The sequence below is a fragment of the Ranitomeya imitator genome, chromosome 5 (genome assembly GCF_032444005.1).
Source record: "Ranitomeya imitator isolate aRanImi1 chromosome 5, aRanImi1.pri, whole genome shotgun sequence".
Lineage (NCBI taxonomy): Eukaryota > Metazoa > Chordata > Amphibia > Anura > Dendrobatidae > Ranitomeya > Ranitomeya imitator.
The window spans coordinates 407,480,907-407,507,656 of NC_091286.1; the positions used below are offsets into that span (position 1 = coordinate 407,480,907).

At 43.8% G+C, this 26,750-nt stretch overlaps 1 protein-coding gene across 3 annotated transcripts in view; it reads left to right on the forward strand.

Moving 5' to 3' along the window:
- ARMC9 (armadillo repeat containing 9) overlaps positions 1–26,750 on the forward strand; it is a 290,214-nt gene that overhangs the window by 74,061 nt on the left and 189,403 nt on the right. For all 3 annotated transcript variants that reach the window (XM_069727004.1, XM_069727005.1, XM_069727006.1), the window contains exon 8: positions 9,838–9,989. In XM_069727004.1, coding sequence (XP_069583105.1) covers positions 9,838–9,989 — 152 coding nt within the window. The remainder of the gene's footprint in view (positions 1–9,837; positions 9,990–26,750) is intronic.

A 26,750-nucleotide genomic window follows, 5' to 3' on the forward strand; every position in this document is an offset into this window, starting at 1 on the left:
GGTGATTGACCCGTTCATCCACTCACTGCTGAGGCCGGTTCCATGCTGGGTTGCCCAGTAAGTTACCCAGATGCAAGGATAGATTGCCAGTGTGAAGCCTATTGTGAAATCGCATCTCCTCCAAGCACAAGTATTAATAGATCAGCTCAAGTAAGACCGTTCAAACCTGGGATTCTGGTACTTGTGCTGGTGCCTACAATGGAGAAAGAGTTTCCTGCCAAGTGGCAAGGACCATACGAAGTGGTGGAGAGGGTTGGTGATGTCAATTATAAAATTCACCAATCAGGAAAGGGGATGCCCCACCAGGTTAATCATGTCAATTTAATTAAAACTGAGCAGGATAGGGAACCTCTCAAAACTCCTTGTGTTCTGGCCAAAGTCTGAAGCCAATGTTGAAGATGTCAAAGTGGCAGACATTTTGTCACTCTCCCAAAAGTAGCAATGCCTAGAGCTGCTACACCGAAATAGAATCCTTTTTTCTGAGTTGCCAGGCATCACTCAGGTCACTGAGCTTGAATTCCTCACACAGCCTCATGTTTGCATCAACTTGAATCCCTATCAGACTCCAGAAGCATGCCGAGATGTGATCTCAAAAGAGGTAAAACGGATGCTGAAACTGAGGGTCATTGAAGAATCCAAGAGCAGATGGTCCAGCCCCATTGTGTTGGTACCAAAACCAAATGCGGAATAGCAATTCTGTAACGATTACAGAAAGCTCAGCTTGACGCCTGACGTTTTGAGCTTAGCGTTCTTGGGGTGGGGGGGTAAGTAAGATGGAAGCTGGAAAGGTCCTAGCAGGAGATGTATCGCCTTGGTGATGTGAAGCCCAGAAAATCAGGCTCCAGCACTATTAATGCTGAGAAGGTTTTTAATGGGACCTGATTTTGGGTCCAGGTTTGAGGAACGACCAGAAGGACTTGGTTGAGACTGGCCGTTCCCATTCTCCAGAGTTTGGCTTATTCTGTGTGGAGGTGGAATGACCAGTTTGTATGTTGAACAGTCTCTGCCAGAGGTTGTGAGAACAGGACTGTTATCCAAACAGGTTAGCCTGTGCTGTTGTATGAACTGCTTATTTATTTTTACTTTTTATGCTGAGAAAAGGCTGTCCAGTGTTTATGACCACAATAAACTTGAGCTGTTTGGACCCGACCACATTGCCTTTGTGTACCTGAAGCGTTGTATGGAAACGAGTGAATCCCTATTATATACTGTATTAACATTTCTTTCCATCCTGTGATTTCCAGACAGCGCTTCAGGTATACACATATACTGTATATTTGATAATACCAGCTATTGAACCCGTTATACAAGCATTTTTATTGGGATATGCTCTCGTTCCAACTGACGTCCTGGAGATAATGGGCTTTGGACAGAAGGACACATGTCCGGTTATATTATAGAGATAGATATATAATACATTCCTCAACATTGAAATTGCAACACCAAGATGGAAAAGTCATGGAATTATGGAAATCACAGGATGGAAAGACATTTTAATTATTTGCAAGTGGTGAGAAAATGGAAACAAAATTTTAAAATCATCTCAATTTATTCAATATCGAGTATGGGCTTCACATGCAGAAATCTCTAGTTATTAATGGTTGTCTGAGGAATGTTCTGCCACTCTGAATGCACTTTGCATGCAAATTAATCAAGATCCACTGCTGGTAGCTCCCAATGCAATTGCCAATCATTACTGTCCCAGATGTACCGTATATACTCGAGTATTAGTCGAGATTTTCAGCCCATTTTTTTGGGCTGAAAGTCCCCCTTTCGGCTTATACTCGAGTCATAACCAGGGGTCGTCAGGGGAGCAAGAGCTGTCTAATTATACTCACCTGCTCCTGGCGCGGTCCCTGCAAGTCCCTGGCTGCCTGGCGCCCCAGCTTCTTCCTGTACTGAGTGGTCACATGGTACCGCTCATTACAGTAATGAATATGCGGCTCCACCTCCAATAAGGGTACAGCCGCATATTCATTACTGTAATAAGCGGTAACAGTGACCGCTCAGTACAGGGAGAAGCTGCAGTGCCGGGAAAGCAGGGACTGCACCGCGCCAGGAGCAGGTGAGTATAAGAGGGAGGGGAGCGCTGCGCTGCACGATATTCACCTACTCCCCGTTCCGGGCGCCGCTCAGTCTTCAGCGTCCTCTACAGTGACGCTCAGGTCAGAGGGCGCGATGACATGGTTAGTGCACGCCCTCTGCCTGAACATCAGTGCAGAAGACGCTGAAGATGGAGCGGCGCCGGAACGAAGTCAGGTGAATATTGAAAGTGCCGGGGTCCTGAGCGATGGAGAGGTGAGTATGTGATTTTTTTTTTTTTATCACAGTAACAGCAAATGGGGCAAGTGCCTGTATGGAGCATCTATGGGGCCATAACGTTTGTGCAGCACTATATGGGGCAAGTATCTGTGTGGAGTATCTATGGGGCCATAACATTTGTGCATCATTATATGAGGCAAGTGTCTGTATGGGGCATCTTATGGGGCCATAACGTTTGTGCAGCACTATAATGGGGCAAGTATATGTGTGGAGTATCTATGGGGCCATAACATTTGTGCAGCATTATATGGGGCAAATGTCTGTATGGGGCCATAATCAACGTTTGTATAGCACTATATGGGGCAAGTGTCTGTATGGGGCCATAATCAACGTTTGTGCAGCACTATATGGGGCAAATATCTTTATGGAGCATCTTATGGGGCCATAATTAACGTTTGTGGAGCATTACGATATATGGGGCAAGTGTCTGTATGGAGCATCTTATGGGGCCATAATCAAGGTTTGTGCAGAACTATATGGGGAAAATATCTTTATGGAGCATCTTATGGGGCCATAATCAACATTTGTGCAACATTATATTGGGCAAATGTGTCTATGGAGCATCTTATGGGGCCATTATTAACGGTTATGCAGGATTATATGGGGCATATTTTAATATGGAGCATCTTACGGGGCCATCGTAAACTTTATGGAGCATTATATGGGGCTCCTGATTCAATATGAATATTGAAAAACACTTAACCTACTGATTTCTCAATTAATTTTACTTTTATTGGTATCTATTTTTACTTTTGACATTTACTGGTAGCTGCTGCATTTCCCACCCTAGGCTTATACACGAGTCATTAAGTTTTTCCATTTTTTTGTGGCAAAATTAGGGGGGTGGGCTTATACTCGGGTCGGCTTATACTCGAGTATATACAGTACTTAATAAGAGACAAGTACGGAGACCATTATTGTGCGTTTAGGCCATGCAGGTTGCTCACATTACGACGAGCAATATCTTGCTTGGCGTTAGTGTGTTGATTACTTATTCTAAGGATGAGCCATCAGTATCAAATTCCTGTAAGATGCCTTTAATAGGTTTGCTTTAAAAGGTTTGTCCACTACTTTGGTAACTCCATCTTGTATACAAGAGTGCCTCTAAAAGAGATTAAAAGAACCCTTTATACTCTCCAGCACCGTTCCAAGGATGTTGGTGTCAGGTTTGCCAGCACTCCCATGGCATTGTTATGGCTCGTGAGAACTGCAGCCCATTAGCAGATGCTGATAGGATGCAGTTCTCACATGACATAACAATGTCAAGCGACCAAAGGCACTGCTGAAATGGTGCTGGTGCAAGATGTGGGTAGAAGGTTTTTTTTTATTACGGTAGTTTTCTATTGGGAATTATTGTATGTAAGAGCGGGTTGTACAAATGGTTGGCAGCCCCTTTATGTACCTGTTGTAACTGGTCAAGTGTGATGCATTTTTTCTGATGCTCAGGAAATGTCTGTATGTTTATTTTATGGCTCCATAATTTGTAGATTTGTGAATTGAAGCAACACTTTTTATAGTTGAACTTTAATCACATTCTGTATCGCATCGGATTGCAGTTGTTATTTTTTAGACCAGGTTGGGAGAATAGAAGAAACTATTTTATAGGCTTTTACGGGTGTTTTACAGTACCTAGAAGATATTTTTATAATACTTTTGTTATTGCTATCAGGAGGACAATGAGTTAAATCCTACGTCTGTGAAGAAGGGATTATTGGGAGGCCAGCCATGGCTGGAGAAAAACAACATATTTGGAACATCAAAATGATGATTATCAGACAGTGTTGGGAGAGAAGTACGCAGTGATTACATGGAATATTCTGACACTTGCTCCACATTCACCCTAAGGTCCTGTCAGCCTTCCTGACATGTCTTTTAGGAAATACTTGTATTCCTTATAAAATAAATAACTATCTCGGAACATCTTTTCTTAGAAGTGTATTTTTAGCAGTTCATCTGTCTTTCTTATTAGAAATTTAAAACCGTGCATTACCATCATGGGGGTGTCCGTATACAGTTTAATAATGTTAGCATTGTCCCACTATGGGAACACACCCCTTGGATAAGAGGAATGGTAACGCCCAGTTGTCAGTTTATTGATAAATGTCTACAATGGACACTAGAGGAACCCCTGGATTCTCTGCATCGGTGTCTCAGAGGTCGGACTAACATCAGTTATAAATCCATGGCATGTTCTAGCAGTATGGCATTACTTTAGAAGATTGGAAAACACCCTTTAAATGCATTTACACATCCATATTTTCTGGCCATTTTACATCTCCATATATTGTCTGAGGAATAAAGATATTCCTTGCAGAGAGCGCCAGGTTGGTGTAGGAGACTTATCGAAAATACAGTGCTTCCTTGGAAAAGTAAAGAGGTTGTCCCTAGAACAAAGTATACTTTAAGCAATGGATCTTGAAATAGAAATTTTAATTAATAGATCTTAGAATAATAATAAATTCCACAATTGGATGTGTTAAAAAATGTCCATGTGCTGAGATAATCTTCTAAATGTGCCCCTGCTGTGTACTGTGTAATGGCTGTGTCTGACCGTGCAGGAACAGGGTCTGATTATACCTCAGCTCCTGGGCAGGGGAGGACACAAATGAGATTATACAGACAGGACAGCACAGGATCACATCTGCTTTTTTCTGTGAGATAAAACATTTATTTGCCTGTTTAAGAACTTGTTTTGCCTCACAGAATCAGCTGCATCCTGTGCTTTAATGTCTGTATACTCTCTTTTGATTCTTCCCTTGCCCAGGAGCTGTGGTTCCAGTCCATGTTCCAGTCTGGTCAGACACAGCCATTACACAATGACACATTTATAAGATAATCTTGGGACAAAAAAAAACATTTTTTTTCCCAACACATCCAATTGTGGAACTTATTATTATTCTAAAACCTTTTTAAGAATAATCCCAAAAATGAAAACTAGACCACAAATAAAGTAGTGTAGAAATAAACCACCAACCAGTCTACCACCGGAGGCAAATGAGCGAACTGTGGCAGACACAAAACAGGCTGCCAAAGTAGCAGTTTCCCTTTGGCTATGTGCACATGAAGACTTTTTGATGAGTTTTTGGGGCGGAAACACCACTTTTTTTTAAATTAGGAGTTGGAGATTTTCCATACAGTTTCTGTTCAATTTCTGATCCAGAAACTCCTAAAAAACCAAACATTGGTTGTCCATATGAGGACACAAGAGGAGGGGTTTATCAAGCTATTAGGTGACGTTCAGACTTAGTGGATTTTGAAAAACCTCATTCACATGCAATGTTTTTTTCATGGGACAACCATGATGGTAGTGCCATAAAAAGCACTACTAACTCTATTCACCATATGCAGTATTTCTGCGTGGCTTTTGCAATGCAGTTGTGGTGCATCTCACGGCTCTGTGCCTGAATATACCCTAAATCCTATACTATGAGTAAAAGCCCGCTCCCTAGTCAGCAGTTATAATTAGGCAGATGCCAATACCACCGTCCATGTGGCTACACAGCCCTCCAGATATAGTACGCTGTTCACTACTCCAGCCTTTACTAAGCTGACGACTTTTAGTTTATTTTCATTAAATCAATAGACGGTTGGGTGAATTGAGTTTTGTTAATCCTCTCTATGAAACATGCAATTTGAACCTCTGGTGCTGAGAGGTGTTTTTATTCCAAAACTGAAAAAATAACTGGGATTGTACCCAAAGTGTCCAAACTGTATATGAGATGATGCTTACCCTTAAATGCCCCTCTTTGAGAACCATCCAGCTGTTTTGCTTTTTTTTCAAGGCCTGATGACATAGATAAGACCTGCATAAATATATTCTGGGACTATTTATGGTTTTAGTGATCTCATTTAAATTTGTAAAATGTAGGTGTTATATTTTTTCTTGCACATAGAAAGTGTTTTATATGTTTGTGTAAGTAGGATCATAATCTTAAGGGTTTCTTCAGACGTCTGTGATCATCAGTCCAAGCTTGGATCGCAATGCTATGTCTCATATTTCTATGAGGCTGTCACGCTCGGGGTCAGGAGAGGCACGGCCAGTCCAAGCATTGCAATCCAAGATCAAACCGATGATCACGGACGTCTGAAGGAGCCCTTAAATTGCTAATTCAATAGTGACTGTGACATCTAAGTGGTTATGGGAGAAGGATGTGCTTGTTTCTGTGACGGACACCGTAATAGACTTACCCCGAGACTGTACGCCTGTCCGGGGACGTGCTGGGAAATCCGGAAACTCCTGCTGTAATGTGAGATGCTGTTGTGAGCATGCCTGCAGGTGAACAGGACCTGCAACACGTGACCACCGTGGGAGTGGTTGGAGGCGGGGCTAGGTCCTGAACTCCCAGGGTTGATGGCAGGGGCCGGGGAAGCCGAGAGAATTGTCAGGCGAGCCGAGGTCAGACCAGAGGACAGCCCGGTAGCCAAGGGGAGAGACAAATAGCGTGGTAAGAGAAAAGCCGGGGTCAGAAGCCAGAGAGAGACACGAGGTACCAGAAGCACTAACAAGCAGGAAGTTAGGGGACAAAGCAGAGATCAAAACCAGGAGTATCACGAGAAGTACCGAATCAGGAGACAAATGAAAAAACGGGGAACAGACCGGGTCATACTCATGCACGCAAACAGGAATAAGCAATACACACAGGTATTCATGGGGCCAGCTGCTCAGCCGAGATCGGCTGTATAACTGACAATGGGCACAGCACAGGGGCGGGTAAATATAGCCCTCCCCAACCCAAAGAGAGGCCACATAACAGTAACCTTAGAAGTACTGCCAGAGAAATCCTGAACAAACCATGACCGTTTCACTCCATTACCCTCCTACAGGTGAAATTGTGGGGGAGCGATGAGTTGTCATTGCACCTAGGGGCTAGGGCTTTAAAAGAGATCGCTAAATTTACAATGACCCGCCATGCAGAAGTGTTGCAACATATTGCACATGTGATTTGAAATCCCCTCCCTTTATTCCATTCTATAAGTAAAAACGGAAAAGAAATTTGGCATTGTTCCATCTGTAAAACTCCAATCACTAAAAATTTTTTTATAAATTACCATTGTAACATTTTAAAAATGATAGTTTGAATTGCTGTAATCATACTGACCTACAGGGTTAGGCTATGTGCACACGTTGCAGAGTGTATGCATTTTTGCCGCTTTTTTTTCGCACCGAAAACGCATAGACAACACAACCCATTGAATTCAATGGGATTCCGCAGTGTTGTGCTAATGCTGTGTATTTTTCCGCGGTGGAATCGCATCACGGAAAAATACGCAGCATGCTCATTCTTTGTGCGGAATTGCGGCGATTCCCCACACATAGGAGTGCATTGATCTGCTTACTATCCGCATGAGGCTATGCCCACCATGCGCAAAGTAAGCGGATCATGTGCGGATGGTAACCGGGTGTGGAGGAGAGGAGACTCTCCTCCAGGCCCTGGGAACCGTATACCTGTTAAAAAAAAAAGAATTAAAATAAAAAATAGTTAATACTCACCTTCTGGTGGCCTCCGGAGCCAGCCCAGGTCTTAGCGATGCTCCCAGCAGCTCCCGTTCCCAGTGATGCTTTGCGACAATGACCTGTGATGGCGTAGCGGTCTCGCGTGATGCTACGTCATCTGGGGTAATTGCCACGAGGCATTATTAGGATTGGGAGCATCGCGGGGAGCTGGAAGGCTGCGGAGGCCGCCGGATTTTTTTTAATTATTATTTTTAACATTAGATCTTTTTTACTATTGATGCTGCACAGGCAGCATCAATAGTAAAAAGTTGGTCACACTTGTCAAACACTATGTTTGAAAAGTGTGACCAACCTGTCAATAATTTTTCCAAGCGATGCTACAGATCGCTTGGAAAACTCTAGCATTCTGCAAGCTAATTACAAGCTAATTACTCTTGTAAAACGCTAGTGTTTAGCGAGAAAACGCATGCCAATTCTGCATGCGTTATACCCGCGGCAGGGAGTTGCGGAATTCAGCAACGTGTGCACATAGCCTTAAGCTTCCAGGTCCGTGGTGAATTTACTTTTATTATTTATCTTTCTTTACCATTTACCCCAGAAATAATTTTTGCCCCAATGTTTTCAGTACGTTATATAATTATAAATGGATAAATGAAAAAGCCTCGAATAGGCAACATAAATGGAAAAATTATGTTTTTTGGAAGATTGTGGATGAATTAAAAAAAATTAAGGAAATTAAACATGGCCATCGCGTGAATGGGTTATTACAGCAAAATTGTGTTGGCTTTTAATGCAGCAGACTGGCATTACGGTATATGCTATCATTTAGTTATCAACAATTCCATCCATTCATCTCTTTTGTAGACTTTACAGTGATCCATTCTGGGTCATCATTGCATGTGTTTGCCCCCAACACTGAACGTCATCTGCCATTTTGCTGCCCCTTTGGCCAGTCTACCCAGGTCATCTTTTAAGTTGGCATACAATACACTCTATCGATACTACTAGAGCTTTGTGTCACCTAGGAGTACAGAGAAAATGCTATCAAGTCCCACATCTGCATCATTATACCATCATAGTCCTGACCCTGTGGGTACTCCACTTTTACCATTAGTCCTGTTGGAATATGAATTGTTTATGACAACTCTGTTATTATTGTCCGCTCTCAAATTGCACAAATGATCTTCTCTGAACCAATGGACCTTCTTAAAGAGGTTATCTATTTCTGGACAACACCTTAACTGCTTAAGTGCCCCATATAACATAAAGAAAGCAAACATTTTCTTACCTGTCAGACCGAAGCTGTGCCAGCAGTTCCCATTGATCACGTGATATTGGTTTAGCTGTCAGCGATCACTTGACATAAAAGTCGGCAGTCAATGATCGGTTGCAGCGCTCACAAGTCTGTCAGTCTGTCAGCACTCAGTCATGTCACTGACTAGAGTTGCAGCGCAGACTTCACCAGCGTGGCGTCAGTCTAGGACGTAAATATATTCTTTATGTTATATAGGGCACTTCGTAATGGACAACCCCTTTAAGGGTTATTCCTATGTTTAGAGCTGGCTTCTAATTAGGGGGGGATCATCGCCAATCCCCAGAATTGGGTTCGGCATAGCTCTGTCTGAAAGGAGCGGTGGCCTTTCAGGGGCACTACTGCTGTATTCCTTCTCCATGGCACTGCCAGAGATGGCTCAGTACCTACTCGGCTTTTTCTGCCAGTCCCATAGAGAAGGAAAGGAGCGGTGGTGTGCATATCCGGCCTTTTCAGAGCACTGGTCTCGGGATCTGTGAGGGTCCCAGCGGTCGGACCCAACAAGCCTGAAAGTTTTCACCCATCCTCCGGGTAGAAGATAACCCCCTAAACATGGAAATAAACCTTCACTATGGTGAATAAGATTATTAGTTTGTCAGCAGGCCATCGTTACCCTATCTGTGTAGGGAATTCTTCAGCGTCATAAATAATGGTTTAACGATCACTTGTCTTAGTCAGATGATGTTTCTTGCGCGGTTTTCTGAAATCAGCACTGATCAGAGCTGCACCTCTCTTTTGTGTTCTTCAGATGTGCAGTTGGGGCAGCAGTTGGCCGAAGCTGAGCACAGAGCCATCACCTACATGAAGCGCTTCAATAAGATGCAGTCTGATTACCACAACCTCATAGGTGTCACGGCTGAGCTCGTCGACTCTCTTGAGGCAACAATTAATGGAAAGCTGGTAAGAAGATGAACATCGATATAATGCAATGTCTTATACTTAGTAAGATTCCTTTTATTCAGCCGGGCACCTGTCTCTCATAATGATAACGTGACGGTGGCGCAGTGGTTAGCACAGCAGCCTTGCAGCGCTGGGGTCCTGGGTTCATATCTCACCACACCAAGGACAACATCTGCAAGGAGTTTGTATGTTCTCCCCATGTTTGCGTCAGTTTCCTCCGGTTTCCTCCCACACTCCAAAGACATACTGATAGGGAATCTAGATTGTGAGCCCCAATGGGGACAGCGGTGACAATGTGTGTATAGTGCTGTGGAGTATGATGGCGCTATATATGCAAGATAAATAAATCATAGAATCTTGTAATTATAACCATTTAAATGACTCTCTGGGTTCAGTGGTCACATTGCTGATCTTGTGACCACATAATCATTTGAGTGCTTTGTATTTTCTTGTCTTCTTTAAAGGGGTTATCCACTACTTTTCTATGTATGTCCTCTCTATAGGCTAGGTAATCAATATCAGACTGGTGGTGGTGATGGGGGGTGTAACACATTGCACATCCACTGAGCATCTGTTCCCGGTGCCTGCCAGTGGTCCCCGGATTTGATCAGTTGCAGAGCTGCACAGCGCTGCTGGGCACTGCCACTGTAGTGTTGGTTGAGCTGTGAAGCTCTGCAACTGATCACATCCGGCTGGCGCTGAGAACACCTGATAGGTGGGGGTGCCAGCTGTCACACCCCCATCAATCTATTATTGATAAACTATCCTAATGAGAGGCCATCAATATAAAACTAGTGGACAACCCCTTTAAAGGTAATGCATTACTAGGTTTTTGCTACCCTATCAAAGAGCAGCATAATGTAGAGATATAAACCTTCATTCCAGAGATGTCACTTACTGGGCTGCTTGCCGCAGTTTTCATAAAATCACTATTTTATCTGCTGCAGATCTACCAGTTCTCTGAATGCTGAGCTCAGTATAACCCTGCCCACACCTCTGATTGGCAGCTTTCTGTGTACTCTGTAAATAGGCAGAAAGTTGCCAATCAGCGGTGGGGGCGGGTTATAGAGAGCTCAAAAAAATGGGAAAATGTATTGACTCGAGTATTGTCCCCTCATCCCTATCCTGGTATGCATAGCCTCCATGTCCCCATCCTGGTCAGCATGGCTCCTTCTCCCTATCCTGGTCTGCATGGCTCCTCATCCCTATCCTGGTATGCATGGAATCCTCATCCCTATCCTGGTATGCATGGAATCCTCATCCCTATCCTGGTATGCATGGAATCCTCATCCCTATCCTGGTATGCATGGAATCCTCATCCCTATCCTGGTATGCATGGAATCTTCGTCCCTATCCTGGTATGCATGGAATCCTCATCCCTATCCTGGTATGCATGGAATCCTCATCCCTATCCTGGTATGCATGGAATCCTCATCTCTATCCTGGTATGCATGGCTCCTCATCCCTATCCTGGTATACATGGCCTCCTCGTCCCTATCCTGGTGTGCATGGCTCCTTATCCATATCCATGTATGCATGGCTCCTCATCCCCATCCTGATATACATGGTTCCTGATCCCCATCCTGATATGCATGGCTCTTTATCCCTATCCTTGTGTGTATGGTCCACATCAGAAAAACATAATTTTTTTTTAAACCATTCTACTTGCGTGCACTCACTTGCAGCATCTTGTTCCGGTACCAGCACCTGATTTATGCTTGTGAGCAGCGCATGGCAGGGATGTTATGCACTTCTTACAAGCAGAGCACAGCTGATGGAATACTCACTGCTCCTCACGCTGGGACTATGTGCACAGAGGGTAGTGAGTATTCATTGCTATTTAGCAGCACGCACAGTGTCATCCGCTGGCTTCCTACAGCAGCCGGGCTTTCACATGTGCCGCTACTAAAGGGAATGAATATTCACTGACCTCCACGGCCATGGCAGTGGAGAGAAGTGAATATTTATTTCTCTTATGTAGCGGGCACACTCGAATGCCTGGAGGAAGCCATCGGCTGTGGCTGACACTGTGCCAGCGCAGTGAATATTCATTTCTCTTTAGCAGCGGGCACAGGCTTTAGCCGCAGCAGCCGACTCCTGCCTCCTGTGACCCACTACTCCGCCGCTGCCTCTCACCCTCCATCTTCTGGCACCCTCAGTCGAGTATAAGCTGGGAAGGCGTTTTCAGCACAATATAATGTGCTGAAAAGCTCGGCTTATACTCGAGTATAAATGGTACATGTCAACAGGTTTGTTAATCCTCTAATGATAATCTCCTGCTGGTAAAACATGATATTCTCAAACCTACAGCAAGCAGCCCAGTAAGTGATACTTCAATGAAATCAGTGTCTCTGTCTCTACATTGTGCTGCTCTGAGATTAGGTGGTAAAATCCTGGTGACAGATTCCCTTTAACCCCTCTCTGACCTTAGACGTACTGTCCCGTCGAGTTGACCTGGGCCTATCTGACCCTCGATGGGATAGTAGCTCATATGCGATCAGCAGCGCTCACGAGGGGTGCGTGGCCGATCGCCGCCGGGTGTCAGCTGATTATTACAGCTGACATCCGGCACTATGTGCCAGGAGCGGTCACGGACTGCTCCTTGGACATTAACGCCAGGAACACTGCGATCAAACATGATCGCAACGTTCCGGCGGCATAGAAAAGAATCGCGCAGGGAGGAGGGGGGGGACTCCCTGTGTGCTTCCCTGAGACCCTCGGAGCAATGCGATGTGATCGCGTTGCTCCGAGGGTCTCCTACCTCCTCCTCCCTGCAGGCCCCTGATCCAAAATGGCCCCGGGGGGCCTTCCGGGTCCTGCAGGGAGGTGGCTTGCAAGTGCCTGCTCTGACAGGTGCCGGGAAGCCTCCCTGCAGTGCCTGTGTGATCGCTGATCTTACACAGTGCACTGCAAAGTGTCAGATCAGCGATCTGACACTAAACAGTCATTTCCCCCCCCCCCTGGGGCAATGTAAAGAAGTAAAAAAAAAATATTTACAAGTGTAAAAAAAAAACACTAAATAAATAATAATAAAAAAAATATTGCTCCAATAAATAAATTTCTTTGTCTAAATTAAAAAAAAAAAACAATAAAAGTACACATATTTAGTATTGCCGCATCCGTAACAACCCGACCTATAAAATTGTCCCACTAGTTAACCCCTTCAGTGATCACCATAAAAAAAAGAGGCAAAAAACAACGCTTTATCATACCACCGAACAAAAAGTGGAATAACACGCGATCAAAAAGAGGGATATAAAAAAACATGGTACTCCTGAAAACGTCATCTTGTCCCGCAAAAAATGAGCCGCCATACAGCATCATCAGCAAAAAAATAAAAAAGTTATAGTCCTCAGAATAAAGCGATGCAAAATAATTTTTTTTTGATATAAAAACTATTTTATCGTATAAAAGCGCCAAAACATAAAAAAATGATATAAATGAGGTATCGCTGTTATCGTACTGACCCGAAGAATAAAACTGCTTTATCAATTTTATCAAACGTGGAACGGTATAAACAGCCCCCCAAAAGAAATTCACAGATTGCTGTTTTTTGGTCATTCTGCCTCACAAAAATCGGAATAAAAAGCGATCAAAAAATGTCACGTGCCTGAAAATATTACCAATAGAAACGTCAACCTGTCCCGCAAAAAAAAGACCTCGCATGATTATGGACCAAAATATGAAAAATTATAGCTCTCAAAATGTAGAGACGCAAAGACTTTTACTGTGTGTCAGCTGCCAATCATAAAATTCTGCTAAAAAAACCTGCTATAAAAGTAAATCAAACCGCCCTTCATCACCCACTTAGTTAGGGAAAAATAATAAAATGTTAAAAATGTATTTATTTCCATTTTCCCATTATAGTTAGGGTTGGGGCTAAAGTGCTAAAGTTAGGGTTGGGGCTACAGTTAGGGTTAGGGTTGGAGCTACATTTAGGGATGGGATTAAGGTTAGTGTTGGGATTAGGGTTGGGGCTACAGTTAGGGTTGGGGCTACAGTTAGGGTTGGGGCTAAAGTTAGGGTTAGGATTTGGATTACATTTATGGTTGGGATTAGGGTTAGGGGTGTGTCAGGGTTAGGGTTGTGGTTAGGTTTAGGGTTGGGATTAGGTTTATGGGTGTGTTGGTGTTAGGGATGTGGTTGGGATTAGGGTTAGGGGCATGTTCAGGTTAGGGGTGTGGTTAGGGTTGGGATTAGGGTTAGGGGTGTGTTGGGGTTAGGGTTTTAGTTAGGATTGGGGGGTTTCCACTGTTTAGGCACATCAGGGGCTCTCCAAACGCGACATGGCGTCCGATTTCAATTCCAGCCAATTCTGCGTTGAAAAAGTATAACAGTGCTCCCTTCCATCCGAGCTCTCCCATGCGCCAAAAACAGGGGTTTAACCCAACATATTGGGTATCAGCGTACTCAGGACAAATTGGACAACAACTTTTGGGGTCCAATTTCTCTGGTTACCTTTGGGAAAATAAAAATTTGGGGGGCTAAAAAATCATTTTTGTGGGAAAAAAATTATTTTTATTTTCACGGCTCTGTTATAAACTGTAGTGAAACACTTGGGGGTTCAAAGTTCTCACAACACATCTAGATAAGTTCTTTGGGTGGTCTAGTTTCCAATATGGGGTCACTTGTGGGGGGTTTCTACTGTTTAGGTACATCAGGGGCTCTGCAAACGCAATGTGACGCCTGCGGACCATTCCATCTAAGTATGCATTCCAAACGGCGCGCCTTCCCTTCCAAGCTCTGCCATGTGCCCAAACAGTCGTTTTCTCCTACATATGGGGTATCAGCGTACTCAGGACAAATTGGACAAAAACTTTTGGGGTCCAGTTTCTCCTGCTACCCTTGGGAAAATACAAAACTGGGGGCTAAAAATAATTTTTGTGGAAAAAAAATTATTTTTATTTTCATGGCTCTTCGTTATAAACCGCAGTGAAACACTTGGGGGTTCAAAGTTTTCACAACACATCTAGATAAGTTCCTTGGGGGGTCTACTTTCCAAAATGGTGTCACTTGTCGGGGGTTTCAATGTTTAGGCACATCAGGGGCTCTCCAAACGCGACATGGTGTTCTATCTCAATTCCAGTCAATTTTGCATTGAAAAGTCAAACGGCGCTCCTTCCCTTCCGAGCTCTGCCATGCACCCAAACAGTGGTTTACCCCCACATATTGTGTATCAGCGTACTCAGGACAAATTGCACAACAACGTTTGGGGTCCAATTTCTTCTGTTACCCTTGGGAAAATAAAAAATTGGGAGCGAAATTATCATTTTTGTGAAAAAATATTTTTTATTTTTACAACTCTACATTATCAACTTCTGTGAAACACTTGGTGGGTCAAAGTGCTCACCAAACATCTAGATAAGTTCCTTAGGGGGTCTACTTTCCAAAATGGTGTCACTTGTAGGGGGTTTCAATGTTTAGGCACATGAGGGGCTCTCCATACGCATGGTGTTCTATCTCAATTCCAGTCAATTTTGCATTGAAAAGTCAAATGGCGCTCCTTCCCTTCTGAGCTCTGCCATGCGCCCAAACAGTGGTTTACCTGTTGTGAATTCTGCTCTTGGGTTCCCTCCAGTGGTTGTAGGTGGGAATGCAGTTGTCTCTGAGTCACAGACCTGGCCAGGTGTATCGGATGATTACAGTTCTGACTGGGATATTTAAGTGGGCAGGATCCTTTAGCCCTTGCCAGTAGTCAATGTTTCTTGTGAAGTGTTGGATCTCTTTCTGGCTTCTCCTGCTCACTGCCAATTTCAGCAAAGATAAGTGTTTGGTTTTTGTTTCTGTGGCACACTGCCAGTGTGCTTGTCTCAGTTTTATTCCTGCTCTGATTGTATGATTCACTGGAGTTGCAGATTTACGCTCCTACATCTTTTAGTAAGATGTAGGAAGTTTTTGTATATTCTGCTGTGGATGTTTTGAAGGGTTTTTATACTGACCGCACAGAACTCTGTCCTATCCTGTCCTATCTAGCTAGAGTGGCCTCCTGTGCTAATCCTGTTTTTCTGCCTGTGTATGTTTTTTCCTCTCCGACTCACCGCCAATATTTGTGGGGGGCTGTCTATCCTTTGTGGATTTTCTCTGAGGCAAGATAGTATTCCTATTTCCATCTTTAGGGGTATTTAGTTCTCCGGCTGTGATGAGGTGTCTAGGTGTGTTAGGTACACTCCACGGCTACTTTTAGTTGCGGTGTTAAGTTCAGGATTGCGGTCAGTACAGTGGCCACTTTCTCCAGTGAAAGTTCTCATGCAGCTCCTAGGTCACTGGATCATAACATTTACCCTCACATATGGGGTATCTGCATACTCAGAACAAATTGTACAACAACCTTTGGGGTCCAATTTCTCCTGTTACCCTTAGTAAAATAAATCAAATTGGAGGTTGGAGGTAAAGTAAATTTTTTGTAAAGAAAAAAAAAAATATTACATTTAACTTATTTTTAAACATTCCCAAAATTCCTGTGAAACACCTGAAAGGTTAATAAACTTCTTGAATGTAGTTTTGAGCACCTTGAGGGGTGCAGTTTTTAGAATACTGTCACACTTGGGTATTTTCTATCATATAGACCCTTCAAAATGACTTCAAATGTGATGTAGTCCCTAAAAAAAATGGTGATGTAAAAATTGCTGATCAACTTTTAACCCTTAAACCTCCCTAACAAAAAAAATTTTGGTTCCAAAATTGTGCTGATGTAAAGTAGACGTGTGGGAAATGTTACTTATTAAGTATTTTATGTGACATAACTCTGTGATTTAAGGAAATAAAAATTCAAAGTTGGAAAATTGCTAAATTTTCAACATTTTCGCCAAATTTTTTTTTTTTTCACAAGAAATTTTACCACTAACATGAAGTACAATATGTCACAAGAAAACAATGTCAACATTACTGGGATCCATTGAAACGTTCCAGAGTTATAACCTCATAAAGGGACAGTGGTCAGAATTGTAAAAATTGGCCCGGTCATTAACGTGCAAACCACCCTTGGGGTAAAGGGGTTAAATAAAGTAGTTTTTCATTAAACAGTTTTCAGATATTTTACAATTTGTATTCACTAACAAGATGTACAGAACAAAACATTTGATGCTCCTTCCCACTATGCCCAAGGAAACATAGAAAATGATAAGCTGAGAACTATAAAATGCACTGCCATAAAAGATCATGGGGAACAGGTTTTGTATCAGGATTTACAAAAGTATTATATAGGTGATTGTCTTGGCTTGGAATGATGGAGTTGGTTAAGGTTACCTGTCAGGAGATTGATACTGAGCTGTCATTTCCTCCAACTGCAGTTTATTTAAATAAAAAAAATGTTTCTCACCCTTCCCAGGTCCATCACAAAGTGTCCATCACTTCTACTGGTTTCTTTATTGTCTGTAGTGCTGACGTCACATTGATTGCACTGCAGCCAATGACTGAGCTCAGCGGTTTTGTCCAAGTTGACAGCACAAGTTTCTCAGCTCAGTTATTTCCAGCAACATGATATCGACACTGCAGACAGTAGCAGAACCATCAGACAATCTGTGCTGGACCTGAGGAGAGTGAGTATGGTAAAAGATGAGTGAAACAAATTCTATCCTGCGGACAGAGGTTTTCTGAAACTGAAAAACTGCTTAAAGGGCATCTGTCAGGTCATTTTTGTGCATACTAATACTATCCTGTGACGGGTGTGTCAGGGGTTGCTGACTGTCGTTCTGGATCTGGCTGCAGAAGGTCTTTGCGATAAGCTCAAGCACTTTCTTGAATTTTGTGTCTCTGTTGTGGAGCGATATCTCTCTCCCTTTAGGACCCGGCGGTTGCCTCCAACTTCTGCTTCTGATTAGACAGCCTGATGAGTGTTTAAATTCATTTAGTGTCTGTAGCATGCTGCTGGTGCAAGCTCTTCTTATCTCAGTCTTGTTGATAGCTCGAACAGTCGGTAAGTGGCTTTCCTGAGGACCCTCGGAGGATTGCTGGCGTGATATAGCAGTGGTCTTCCCAATCTAAGTGTTGCCTAGTTCGTCTACCCTCTTTGTCTCTAGTTGTAGTGGGGACTGACTAGTGTACTCCATCCTCTCCCAATCCAGGGCCTATCGCAAGGGTCAGGCAGGGATTAGGTTCTTGCTCGGCAATACATGCAGAACCTATATAGTGACGTTAGGGCAGACAGGGTGATTTTAGATCTGTCTAGGGGTCTCCACTCCCTGTTCTCTAGTGCTTGGGCTCTCCCTTCCCTCTCCCCATTGTTGTGCACTTACTTTTCCTTCACCCAGCTTGACATGTCCTGAAATAGGGCTTGGGCGGCCCTTTCAGGATATGTAACTTTTATTTATGTACGTGGCTCTCTTGTGTTGTTGTAAGCCACGGGCAAATTTATTGTAGCGCACCATTAAATCAAGCATATGTAAATGACAAATATTCACCCCTTCCCCCGCCCTTAAGCACGCCCACCCCTCTGCACTACGGTCAGTGATTCAGTCAGACTGCCGTATGTCTGAGGATCACATCACAATCCTTGGACTGGCCGTCTGCATTCCTGACCGTAGTGACAGCTGCAGAGAAATACATGCTTTTAAGCTCAGATCAGGAGAACAGATGGTCAGTCCGAGGATTCAGCAGTCTGTCTGAATCGGTGACGTCGACCGGGAGGGGTGGGAAGGTTTATGTGCTGGGGAAGAAGTGAATATTCATTTCGCATTTAAATGCATGCCTGCAAGTTTTAGTGTATGTAAATGCCAAATGAATATTCACCCCCGCCAATAATCTCGCCCTCCCCTCCCCTCCCATCTGGCATCACTAAGTGCAGCCAGACTGACAGACGGCCAGTCCAAGGCTTGCGATGCGATACTCTGGCATACCGCTGTCTGACAGAATTGAGACGCCATTCAGATGGGTGGGTGGGTGGGATTATGGGCTGGGGAAGGGGTAAACATTAATTTGCCATTTACAGGTGCTTCTTGCAAAATTAAATTTACAGTACTTTTTGATGATATTCTATTTCAGTTTTTACAAAAAGTGAAACTCCTATAGAGTCATTACAAACAGAGTGATCTATTCCAAGTGTTTATTTCTATTAATGTTGATGATTATGTCTTATAGCCAATGAAAACCCAAGCCTCATTATCTCAGTAAATTAGAATAATTAGCAAAAAACACCTGCAAAGGCTTCCTAAGCTTTTAAAAAGGTCCCTTAGTCTGTTTCAGTAGGCTCCACAATCATGGAGAAGACTGCTGACTTGACAGATGTCATGGTGGCAGTCACTGCCACACTCCACAAGGAGGGTAAGCCACAAAAGGTCATTGATGAAGAAGCTGGCTGTTCAAAGAGTGCTGTACCCAAGCATATTAACGGAAAGTTGAGTGAAAGGAAAGTGTGGTAGAAAAAGGTGCACAAGCAAACTGGATAACTGCAGCCTTGAATGGATTGTTAAGAAAAGGCCATTCAAAAATTTCGGGGAGATTCACAAGGAGTGAACTGCTGCTGGAATCATTGCTTCAAGAGCCACCACACACAGACATATCCAGGACATGGGCTACAAGTGTCACATTCCTTGTTGTCAAGCCACTCATGACCAATAGATAATGCCAGAAGCATCTTACCTGGGCCAAGGAGAAAAGAACCTGGACTGTTGCTCAGTGCTCCAAGGTGTTCTTTTCAGATTAAAGTAAATTTTGCATTTAATTTGGAAATCAAGGTCCCAGAGCCTGGAGGAAGAGTAGAGAGGCACACAATTCAAGCAACTTGAGGTGTAGTGTGAAGTTTCCACAATCAGTGATGGTTTGGGGAGCCATGTCATCTGCTGGTGTAGGTCCGCGGTGTTTTATCAAGACCAAAGTTAGCTCAGCCGTCTACCAGGAAATTTTAGAGCACTTCATGCTTCCCTTTGCCGGCAAGCTTTTTGGAGATGGAAATTTCATTCTCCAGCAGGACTTGGCACCTGTTCACCACACTGCCAAATGTGCCAATACCTTGTTTAAGAACAAACAGGATCACTGTGCTTAATTGGCCATCAAACTCACCTGATCTTAACCCCATACAGAATGTATGGGGTATTGTCAAGAGGAAGATGAGAGACACCAGACCCAACAATGCAGACAAGCTTGGACCACTGAGCAACAGTCCAGTTCTTTTTCTTTTTGGCCCAGGTAAGACGTTTCTGATGTGGTCTATTGGTCATGAGTGGCTTGACACAGTGATGGAGATGGAAATTTCATTCTCCAGCAGGACTTGGCACCTGTCTACACTGCCAAAAATTACCAATACTTGGTATAAAAACAACAGTATCACTGTGCTTGATTGGCCAGCAGACTCGCTTGACCTTAACCCCATAGAGAATCTAAAGGGTATTGTAAAGAGGAAGATGAGAGACACCAAACACAACAATGCAGAGGAGCTGAAAGCTGCAAAAATAGCAACCTGGGCTTCCATAACACCTCAGCAGTGCCACAGGCTGATCGTCTCCATGCCATGCCGCATTGATGCAGTAAATGATGCAAAAGGAGCCCCGACCAAGTATTGAGTGCAGCTACTGATCATGCATTACAGTAGGCCAACATTTTGGATTTTAAAATAATTTTTCAAACTGGTATTATAAAGTATTCTAATTTACTGAGATAATGACTTTTGGGTTTTCATTGGCTGTAAGCCATAATCATCAACATAAACAGAAATAAACACTTGAAATAGATCACTCTGTAATGACTCTATATAATAATGAGTTTCACTTTTTGTATTGAAGAACTAAAATAAATTAACTTTTTGATGATATTCTAATTTTGTGAGAAGCACATGTATACACCGTGTTCCAAATTATTATGCAAATTGGATTTAAGTGTCATAAAGATTTAATTGTTTTGTTTTTCAAATAAACTCTTGGATGGTATTGTGTCTCAGGGCTCAATGGATCACTGAAATCAATCTTAAACACATGTGATAATTCGTTTTCCAGGTGATTCTAATTAAAGGAAAAATACTTAAAAATGATGTTCCACATTATTAAGCAGGCCACAGTTTTCAAGTAACATGGTAAAGAAAAAGGATCTCTCTGCTGCCGAAAAGCATCAAATAGTGCAATGCCTTGGTCAAGGGATGAAAACATTTAGATATTTCCTGAAAACTTAACTGTGATCATCGTACTGTTAAGAGATTTGTGGCTGAATCTGAGCACAGACGTGTCCGTTCTGATAAAGGCATAATGAGGAAGGTTTCTGCCAGTCAAGTTCATCGGATTAAGAGAGCAGCTGCTAAAAAGCCATTACAAACCAGCAAACAGATATTTGATGCTGCTGGTGCCTCTGGAGTCGCTCGAACCTCAAGATGTAGGATCCTTCAAAGGCTTGCTGTGGTGGATAAACCTACTATTCGGCCACCTCTAAACAGTGTTCACAAGCAGAAACGGTTGCAGTGGGCCCAGACATACAGTTAGGTCCATATATATTTGGACAGAGACAACATTTTTCTAATTTTGGTTATAGACATTACCACAATGAATTTTAAACAAAACAATTCAGATGCAGTTGAAGTTCAGACATTCAGCTTTTATTTGAGGGTATCCACATTAACCCCTATCTGACCTCGGACGGGATAGTACGTCCGAGGTCAGATCCCCTGCTTTGATGCAGGGCTCCGCGGTGAGCCCCCATCAAAGCCGGGATATGTCAGCTGTTTTGAACAGCTGACATGTGCCCGTAATAGGCGCGGGCAGAATCGCGATCTGCCCGCACCTATTAACTAGTTAAATGCCGCTGTCAAACGCAGACAGCGGCATTTAACTACCGCATCCGGCCGGGCGGCCGGAAATGACGTCATCGTCGACCCCCGTCACATGATCGGGGGTCGGCGATGCGTCTCCATTGTAACCATAGAGGTCCTTGAGACCTCTATGGTTACTGATCGCCGGTGGCTGTGAGCGCCATCTGTTATGAATAGGTAATTCAGAACCACAATGGACCTTGAAGTTCAGAGCACACAAGTGACCTGACAAAAACCACAAAACATAGGACGAGCTCTGAGACGTGGAAACTCTGCTGACCGCAATCCCTAAGCCTATCAAACCACACTAGAGGTAGCCGTGGATTGCGCCTAACGCTCCCTATGCAACTCGGCACAGCCTGAGAAACTAGCTACATTTCAAAAACCTGACCTGCACATCCAAACATAGACTGAGTGTGAACAGGTGCTGAACCCAGAGTCGCCAACTCGTATATAGTTAAGTAAAACGGGCAGCACACTGCAGCGCCAAAACATGCAAACTTGAAAACACGAAATTTGAACTGCATTACTGCACTAGAAATATGAAAAATGAGAGCTTTTAGCGCATAAAAATGGCCATATTTATGTGTACCTCGTAGCCACTTTACGGCATCTCTCTTATACGAGGTCCTACGCTTCACCTACCTCGCTGAGAATAAACGTCTCCATCTGAATGGGTACATGTGAAAACCTCTTCTTGGACTCAAATTCTCTCTCTGTGTGGAGGGGTATTGGACCTACTATAATTAAAACACCTGTGGCTAGGAGGCGGGGAGTGCACGATCAGAAGGCTAAAGAATACATTTTGAAATGGTTTTTGAAATGTATTCTTTAGCCTTCTGATCGTGCACTCCCCGCCTCCTAGCCACAGGTGTTTTAATTATAGTAGGTCCAATACCCCTCCACACAGAGAGAGAATTTGAGTCCAAGAAGAGGTTTTCACATGTACCCATTCAGATGGAGACGTTTATTCTCAGCGAGGTAGGTGAAGCGTAGGACCTCGTATAAGAGAGATGCCGTAAAGTGGCTACGAGGTACACATAAATATGGCCATTTTTATGCGCTAAAAGCTCTCATTTTTCATATTTCTAGTGCAGTAATGCAGTTCAAATTTCGTGTTTTCAAGTTTGCATGTTTTGGCGCTGCAGTGTGCTGCCCTTTTTACTTAACTATATACGAGTTGGCGACTCTGGGTTCAGCACCTGTTCACACTCAGTCTATGTTTGGATGTGCAGGTCAGGTTTTTGAAATGTATTCTTTAGCCTTCTGATCGTGCACTCCCCGCCTCCTAGCCACAGGTGTTTTAATTATAGTAGGTCCAATACCCCTCCACACAGAGAGAGAATTTGAGTCCAAGAAGAGGTTTTCACATGTACCCATTCAGATGGAGACGTTTATTCTCACCGAGGTAGGTGAAGCGTAGGACCTCGTATAAGAGAGATGCCGTAAAGTGGCTACGAGGTACACATAAATATGGCCATTTTTATGCGCTAAAAGCTCTCATTTTTCATATTTCTAGTGCAGTAATGCAGTTCAAATTTCGTGTTTTCAAGTTTGCATGTTTTGGCGCTGCAGTGTGCTGCCCTTTTTACTTAACTATATACGAGTTGGCGACTCTGGGTTCAGCACCTGTTCACACTCAGTCTATGTTTGGGTGTGCAGGTCAGGTTTTTGAAATGTATTCTTTAGCCTTCTGATCGTGCACTCCCCGCCTCCTAGCCACAGGTGTTTTAATTATAGTAGGTCCAATACCCCTCCACACAGAGAGAGAATTTGAGTCCAAGAAGAGGTTTTCACATGTACCCATTCAGATGGAGACGTTTATTCTCAGCGAGGTAGGTGAAGCGTAGGACCTCGTATAAGAGAGATGCCGTAAAGTGGCTACGAGGTACACATAAATATGGCCATTTTTATGCGCTAAAAGCTCTCATTTTTCATATTTCTAGTGCAGTAATGCAGTTCAAATTTCGTGTTTTCAAGTTTGCATGTTTTGGCGCTGCAGTGTGCTGCCCTTTTTACTTAACTATATACGAGTTGGCGACTCTGGGTTCAGCACCTGTTCACACTCAGTCTATGTTTGGATGTGCAGGTCAGGTTTTTGAAATGTATTCTTTAGCCTTCTGATCGTGCACTCCCCGCCTCCTAGCCACAGGTGTTTTAATTATAGTAGGTCCAATACCCCTCCACACAGAGAGAGAATTTGAGTCCAAGAAGAGGTTTTCACATGTACCCATTCAGATGGAGACGTTTATTCTCAGCGAGGTAGGTGAAGCGTAGGACCTCGTATAAGAGAGATGCCGTAAAGTGGCTACGAGGTACACATAAATATGGCCATTTTTATGCGCTAAAAGCTCTCATTTTTCATATTTCTAGTGCAGTAATTCAGATCAAATTTCGTGTTTTCAAGTTTGCATGTTTTGGCGCTGCAGTGTGCTGCCCTTTTTACTTAACTGAGAAACTAGCTAGTCCTGAAGATAGAAAAATAAGCCTACCTTGCCTCAGAGAAATTCCCCAAAGGAAAAGGCAGCCCCCCACATATAATGACTGTGAGTTAAGATGAAAATACAAACACAGAGATGAAATAGATTTAGCAAAGTGAGGCCCGACTTACTAAATAGACCGAGGATAGGAAAGATAGCTTTGCGGTCAACACAAAAACCTACAAACAACCACGCAGAGGGGCAAAAAGACCCTCCGCACCGACTAACGGTACGGAGGTGCTCCCTCTGCGTCTCAGAGCTACCAGCGAGCAAGCAAAACCAAAAAAGCAAGCTGGACAGAAAATATAGCAACAAAAGAAACACAAGCAGAACTTAGCTTATGCTGAGCAGACAGGCCACAGGAACGATCCAGGAGGAAGCAAGACCAATACTAGAACATTGACTGGAGGCCAGGATCAAAGCACTAGGTGGAGTTAAATAGAGCAGTACCTAACGACTTAACCTCATCACTTGAGGAATGAAACTCAGAAGCCACAGTACCACTCGTGACCACAGGAGGGAGCTTGATCACAGAATTCACAACAGTACCCCCCCCCTTGAGGAGGGGTCACCGAACCCTCACCAGAGCCCCCAGGCCGACCAGGATGAGCCATATGAAAGGCACGAACAAGATCGGCAGCATGGACATCAGAGGCAAAGACCCAGGAATTATCTTCCTGACCATAACCCTTCCACTTAACCAGATACTGGAGTTTCCGTCTCGAAACACGAGAATCCAAAATCTTCTCCACTATATACTCCAACTCCCCCTCCACCAAAACCGGGGCAGGAGGATCAACAGATGGAACCACAGGCGCCACGTTTCTCCGCAACAATGACCTATGGAATACGTTATGGATGGAAAAAGAATCTGGAAGGGTCAAACGAAAAGACACAGGATTAAGAACCTCAGAAATCCTATACGGACCAATGAAACAAGGCTTAAACTTAGGAGAGGAAACCTTCATAGGAATATAACGAGATGACAACCAAACCAAATCCCCAACACGAAGTCGGGGACCCACACAGGGTCTACGATTAGCGAAACGTTGAGCCTTCTCCTGGGACAAGGTCAAATTGTCCACTACATGAGTCCAAATCCGCTGCAACCTGTCCACCACAGTATCCACACCAGGACAGTCCGAAGACTCAACCTGCCCTGAAGAGAAACGAGGATGGAACCCAGAATTGCAGAAAAACGGTGAAACCAAGGTAGCCGAGCTGGCCCGATTATTAAGAGCGAACTCAGCCAACGGCAAAAAGGACACCCAATCATCCTGATCAGCAGAAACAAAACATCTCAGATATGTTTCCAAGGTCTGATTGGTTCGTTCAGTCTGGCCATTTGTCTGAGGATGGAAAGCCGAGGAAAAAGACAAATCAATGCCCATCCTAGCACAAAAGGCTCACCAAAACCTCGAAACAAACTGGGAACCTCTGTCAGAAACGATGTTCTCTGGAATGCCATGCAAACGAACCACATACTAGAAGAACAATGGCACCAAATCAGAGGAGGAAGGTAATTTAGACAAGGGTACCAAATGGATCATCTTAGAGAAGCGATCACAAACTACCCAAATGACCGACATTTTTTGAGAGACGGGGAGATCCGAAATAAAATCCATAGAGATATGTGTCCAAGGCCTCTTCGGGACCGGCAAGGGCAAAAGCAACCCACTGGCACGAGAACAGCAGGGCTTAGCCCGAGCACAAATTCCACAGGACTGCACAAAAGAACGCACATCCCGCGACAGAGACGGCCACCAAAAGGATCTAGCCACCAAATCTCTGGTACCAAATATTCCAGGATGACCAGCCAACACCGAACAATGAACCTCAGAGATAACTTTATTCGTCCACCTATCAGGGACAAACAGTTTCTCTGCTGGGCAATGATCAGGTTTATTAGCCTGAAATTTTTGCAGCACCCGCCGCAAATCAGGGGAGATGGCAGACACAATTACTCCCTCTTTGAGAATACCCGCTGGCTCAGGCAAACCCGGAGAGTCGGGCACAAAACTCCTAGACAGGGCATCCGCCTTCACATTTTTAGAGCCCGGAAAGTACGAAACCACAAAGTCAAAACGGGAGAAAAACAGCGACCAACGAGCCTGTCTAGGATTCAACCGTTTGGCAGACTCGAGATAAGTCAAGTTCTTGTGATCAGTCAAGACCACCACGCGATGCTTAGCTCCTTCAAGCCAATGACGCCACTCCTCGAATGCCCACTTCATGGCCAGCAACTCTCGATTGCCAACATCATAATTTCGCTCAGCAGGCGAAAACTTCCTGGAAAAGAAGGCGCATGGCTTCATCACCGAGCAATCAGCACCTCTTTGCGACAAAACAGCCCCCGCTCCAATTTCAGAAGCATCAACCTCAACCTGGAACGGAAGCGAAACATCTGGTTGACACAACACAGGGGCAGAAGAAAAACGACGCTTTAACTCTTGAAAAGCTTCCACAGCAGCAGAAGACCAATTGACCACATCAGCACCCTTCTTGGTCAAATCGGTCAATGGTTTAGCAATACTAGAAAAATTACAGATGAAG